The 6,237-nt window shown below is 31.3% G+C and overlaps 1 protein-coding gene across 1 annotated transcript in view; it reads left to right on the plus strand.

The window, feature by feature from the left end:
- The window catches only part of LOC106677712 (cubilin), an 80,124-nt gene extending 74,107 nt beyond the window's left edge, over positions 1-6,017 (plus strand). The window contains exons 6-8 of the mRNA XM_014415799.2: positions 645-1,091; positions 1,640-1,930; positions 5,011-6,017. Of these exons, the coding sequence (XP_014271285.1) occupies positions 645-1,091; positions 1,640-1,930; positions 5,011-5,313 (1,041 nt within the window). The 3' untranslated portion in view covers positions 5,314-6,017. The remainder of the gene's footprint in view (positions 1-644; positions 1,092-1,639; positions 1,931-5,010) is intronic.
- Positions 6,018-6,237: the final 220 nt, after the last annotated feature.

Genomic DNA, 6,237 nt, shown 5'->3' on the forward strand with positions numbered 1-6,237 from the left:
CAAAACCACCATCAGGTATAATGAAAAATGGACTCTCTTTAATTTAATAGCACAAGTCGTAAATCAATATGGCATTAAAGACAAAAATATTATGGTTTTAATGAAAAATATACACTTGGTGAATTTTGTTATTCTAGCCTTTTTATTATTGGTTATACTATTTTCAGCTCGAAAATCTATAAAGAATACTGGTAAATAAGGTTTTTGGAGGAGTACTTGATATTCAGAGAAAAAAAAAAAGTTTTAGCGATTGTTATAAAAAATACTTCTTGAAAATTTACATCACATTAGTTTTGTTAGTTCTTGTTTATATAATTGTGTGATGTTAATAATAAAAATAGTATTTTTGAAAATTATCAAGAATACTTTCCATTTAAAATGGGATATATCCAAGTTATTTAAATGTTTTAAAGAAATTGGTGTTTGGAAAGCTTCATAATACTTTATAGATCTATTTATCTTGAAGTTTAAAGAACTACTTATCCAATAATAATTGTTTTGGGAAAACAATTACCTGAATTATACATATTTTGGGGTTTCCTGAAAATGTTTCAAATTTCGATTAAAAGGGGTTTGGGTCTCCAAGCCTTACTTACCTATTGATTCTTTCATTGAATTTTGAAACGCGATTCATACTGTTATAGGAACTGCCTTACAACTTGGGTTCTTGTGAGGATTGCTGGGGTGGCCGTCACGACAAGCTTCTGATCTGGGAGCCTGGTAACAGCTCTAAGGTGCCCTCTGGCCCAGGCCCTGGAGCACACTGTCATTGCAGGAACACTGCCATCCAGGTAGGAGCACCGGTTGCCAGAGTCGTCTCTTCTTCTGAATCTCTCAATCTAGAGCTGAGGGTTGATGCTTCAAGAGCAGCCTCCAACTACTTCAAGCACTCTGGAGCCCTTTTCGAGGCGAGATATGAATTTGTACACAGCCCTCTCTGTGGACCTGCAGTAATTCCAGCCAGTACTGAGGGAGAACTGCACTTCCCCCACTATGAGGCCTTAGGATACACAGAGCCCCCCAGGAGCATCAGATGTATATGGGAGATTAGGGTTAACAAGGACCGTGACGTCTGGCTTCACTTTGACAAGGTTAGTCATCAACTTGACATTATTGTTAAGCATGAAATAATAAATCTATTGTTTACCTTGAGGGTGGTGACAGAGAGTTTAAATTTGTTTTGATGTACATTTCCTGTTTATAGCTCTTGATTATACTAATTATGCTTAAAAATGTATATATTTAAAATATTAGTAGAATATCTTTTAAATATTTTCATGAACTATTTGTCAGATGAGCCTATTTTTATATTTCTTCCATTCTTCTGCAAAGAAAACAATTTTTAAAGAAATGTCAATAAAAGAACATTTATGGATGTTGAAAACCATTAGGTTTTACATCCTAAAGTCCTAACAAACAACAAAAAGTACATTTCTGTAAACTGCTGAAATTGGAGCTTATCATTCAGTCAGCTGAAAGGATCAAATCAATCATACAGTTTGTTGGAAAAATTTGTCAAATTCCATCATACAATTATTAAAAATATTCATTCAACCCAATGAAACATAAAACCTCCAACCCAAAAAGATAAAAATAATTGTTTATTACAAACTTTTCAATTTTAATTGGTACATTCCAGGTTCGATTCACCACACGTGACTGTCAGGATGGAAGGCTGGAAGTGTACTTACCTGGTCGGCCAGACCATCCCTTCATGTCCATCTGTGGTCATAATGTTAGCTCAAAAGAAATGCCCCCTCTTACTTCGGTCGATCTGACAGGACAAACCCCAGGAGAGTCACCTTCTGTGAGGATACAGTTCATTGGGACCATGACTCCAGCTCGAGCAGCCTTCAAGATTGCATGGACAGAGCTATTCCATCTTCCTCGCAACCCTGATGGGACACTCATGACCAGCAAGCTCACTGAGGTAAATCAGAAATGCTGAGATGATGCTCTTCTTTTTTTAAAAGTATAATTTTAAAGAAGTGGTGCACTCTATACAATAATTGCCAATAAAAGGATTATCAGATTAAATTCATGAATTGACTTCACATGTTATCTAGAAATTGCATCATCCTCTTCATTATCAAGAAATGATTAAGATATTGTCCCATCTGCTATCAAGAAAATGTATCATTTACTTGGAAATGACCTAACTTTAACAAATACTCACCTGTAGACTTTACAATAGAAATTCAATACTTTATTTTTTTCTGCTTTTTTGTATTACTAAATTACTAAAAAAATGATATCTATTTAGAATATATATTTATTTCAGTTTTATAGCCAAATTTAACACCACTTGAAAAACCATTCATGGTCAAGATAACACCAACCTTCTCTTATGTATAGTTACAATTTTAATCAAACTATTGTAGTTGTACATTAGAATTAATATTATTTATATCTTTTAAATTAAATAAATTGTATCCATGTCAGTCTCAGACACTCCTTTATTAATATTTTAAATGTATAATGTTCGGCCATTATACCTGACCATATACCTGTCATCCCCAAGGACAATCTTAACTATAAATTCACAAATCACACCAACTATTAAAATTTTTTGTAGGAAATTCTGACCAGCTCTGATAATTTTAGTCACATTAACCTACTTTGTCACTTTTTTCATTTAATTTTGTAACCTTTAATTTCAAATAATCATTATTTGTTCACCTATCATTGTCACTCACCTATCAACAATTAATACATTTTCACTTTATTATGATATTATGAGTGAGATAGGTCAAGGTTATTCACTTGGGGATTTTTGGTCATTCATTTGATTTGATCATACAATTTTATGTGACTAATGTACTATAGCTTAGTGTTTTCTGTCTCCGTGATTTTAATGCCCATTGATCCGGTTTTTTAATTAATTTGTTCTATTTTTTAATTACTTTGTTCTAATTTTTAATTATTCAGTTGATTTAAGTACGAGAAATTATTAAACATACTTTTTCAATTAAATACTAAGTGTAGGGATATTTTACCCATGGTACATATATATGTCAGTAATCTTACACAAATTATTACCAATCTTCTCTAATATATACTTACAATTGCAATTATACTATTGTAGTTTTACATTAGAATTAATATTATTTATATCACCTATTTTCTAGCATTGAGTTTAGTTTATTAGATTTGTTTAGTCCAAGATAGTACATTAAATTTATGTCTGTAATGTCTTAGTTCCTTCTCTTTTGCCAATAATATGCACTGAGGCAAAACATAGAATTTAATTATGCTAGGGAATTCCTTAGTGCATTAAATTCTCTATCTTACATTGAAAAAATAGTACTGGTGTAGGTAATTTGATCCGTGGTGTTGAAGGCAGGTCAAAAGGCTAGCCTACAAATATTACTTAATTTGTGCAGTGAACTGATTCATTCTGTTTCTATTCTTCTGAGATTAAACTAAACTTCATTTATTTCTTACTATCACATTTTTTTTCATCCACTAATATTCTCTATTCTGGACTCTAATTTCATTTTGAATTTACTAAGATAGAATCCTTAAAGCTAAAATTCTCATTACTTTAGAAATAAATCAATTATTTTTAAATCTTGTCTCAGACAAAAATATGCATCATGTCTCAATCATTTCACAGCATAATTACATTATGAAAAACAGAAATTAATTACTTTTCTTTCACTTAAGTACAAGTTTATGATAGATTATACTATGAAGTTGGCAAAATATAGAAATTACTTGCAAAATCATTTAATTTTGCAGCTGGTTCCACTATGAGTTTTACATTCCATTTGTAATTAGTTCAATTTTTTTTTTTAAATCTTTTATAAATATTTATAAACTAAAAGAATTGTATGGAAAGCCTGATATCCTCAGTGCTATTAAGAAGAGTACGCTAAGGTGGTTAGGACATGTGGAAAGGATGGAGTCCTGTAGGCTGCCTAAAAGGGTGCTAAATGGTGCACCAGGTAGGAAAAGGAAAAGGGGCAGACCTGCTGGAGTCATGCAGGAAGGTAGATTTCTTGTATGGGTAATATTACTGTAGATACAGATGAAACATGTGGAAAGAAGGCATGTAGCAGAAAGAAGGCACTAGTTTGAAAAAAAAACTCTTCATATCAAAATTGAATTAGAAGAATATAGAGATTGTCTAATTTACTGTTCCAAGAACTGTTAAAGAACAGTTAAAGTGATATCGGTGGGGTATTGAGTCTACTAACAATAGAAACAATGGCAAAAGGTACCTCCTGAACTAACTTTTTTGTTTCAGTATATTCTTTTTGATAAACTTTATTTATAAATCAAGATATTTACAATTATAACAGTAATTACGTGTTTATATATAACATTATAAAATCATTTACATTTTCCTGAATAAATGGCTAGAGAATTTATAGGTGGTGCTCCCAGGTGAAATGTACTGAAACTTCCTTCAGTGCATTTTGGCCTACATCTTGGCGAGAAGTGATAACGGTTTCGGCAGCTGTAATAGTTACAGTCTAGACCAATAAGCATGTCACTACACATTCAAATAATAAAATAATATAGACTGAACTAATGTGCCATATTATTTAACTTGGGAACCATCAACACAGTAATTTATAAAGTACAAACCATAAAGTTAAAAAATATATTTGAATATATTCAAAAATTAATCTTAATATTTTCAGAAAATAATCTGATCTCAGAAACAAAATATTAAGCAGATGCTCAATATATGTCAATAAATGTTTATTTTAAAATTTAATAATAGTCACATGAATATTTGAATCAGTCATTTGAAATACAAATCTGAAAAAGTAAAATAACTCATACTCTTAATATTTTTATTATAATTTATGCGTTTACCATTCTGCAACATGTGTTTTGAGTGAAATGGATGAGACTTAGTCCTATGTAGTAAACTTGGATGGCAAATGCAGATATTAAAAAAAATGGAGAAAAGGCGTTTCTCAAATGACTGATTCAGTTATTTTATATTCACTTGTGATTAAAAAAAAAAAACTAACTGGTAATAATTGTTTGTTTTAGGAACTCGGAGCAAGTGCTTCACCAAAAGGAGAATGTGACTTTTTATGCCCAGGTGATTCTGGACTTTGTATACCTGGCCATTTGGTATGCAATGGAATTGTGAACTGCCCTGGTTGGCATAATGAGAGTGGAGATGAAGGCCCTGAGACTTGTGCTGCAAGAGCAGAGCCTCCTCCAACTAACTGGACTATATTGGGACTCGGAGCCTGTGGTGGTGCCCTCTTGGCCCTTGCCTGCCTCATTCTAGCCTGTAGGATCTGTTGTCCTTGTTGCTCCAAGTCTCCTGACGATACTGACTACTGATACCCCACTCCTCCCCACAACTGTAAATAATGTACAGATTAGGGATCTGGGGGCTTCCTTGACAATGATTAGTTGAGCAGTTGGCATACTCAGCAAATCAACAAGTCAGAACCAGGCTATATCTTTTAAAGTATGATGTTTTTAAGCTAAGTGATGCGAACCTCTTATAACATTATATTTGAGCATGAGTATTAAGATGTCCAGTTATTTTTTTATTGTTAATAACTATTGAAGAAATTTTTATCGGACAGTCTTTTTGTTTATTGGTTTCCTCATTATTAAGTTATTTTACTTTCATTTGATCTTTGATTCCCCAATAAAAATGTACTTGTGATCACTGCCAGAGGGAATGCAATTATAATTAATTTATAAATGTTGATATCGAATTAGTAATTTCATTAAAAAGTTTTCAAAAACAATTTTGTCTAATGTCTGAATAGGTTAAGTGCAAACTACACTGGCTGTTATAATCATATTGAAGTATACTCAATATGACATATTTGACTGACTGTATATCACAATGTTTAATTTCAATCATCTTCTCAATTATATTTGCTATCGGAATCAAAAGAAATTCATCTTTATATCTTACATATCAATATCATACTGTATACGTTTTTTTTTATTTTCATTAATTTTTTTTTTTAAATATGAAAATCTGTTAGCTTTTCTTACTATACCCAATTTATCAATTTCATTTTTCACCAAGGATAAAATAAAAAAACGTTAACCAAAAAAAAATTTTATTACAGCTCATATTTTCTAATCGCAAAGAAAAATATTAACTATTCTTAAACATTTATTTTAAAAAAAACAAGGAAAAGTACCATGCCTTTCCAAATTAAAATACTTCCAAATTAACAAATGTGAGAATTTATTTTAAGAAATTTAAAAATACATTATAAAATAAATAATAGTTTCTCT

The sequence above is a fragment of the Halyomorpha halys genome, unplaced genomic scaffold, assembly GCF_000696795.3.
Source record: "Halyomorpha halys isolate HHAL.00 unplaced genomic scaffold, Hhal_1.1 Scaffold107.1, whole genome shotgun sequence".
Classification (NCBI taxonomy): domain Eukaryota; kingdom Metazoa; phylum Arthropoda; class Insecta; order Hemiptera; family Pentatomidae; genus Halyomorpha; species Halyomorpha halys.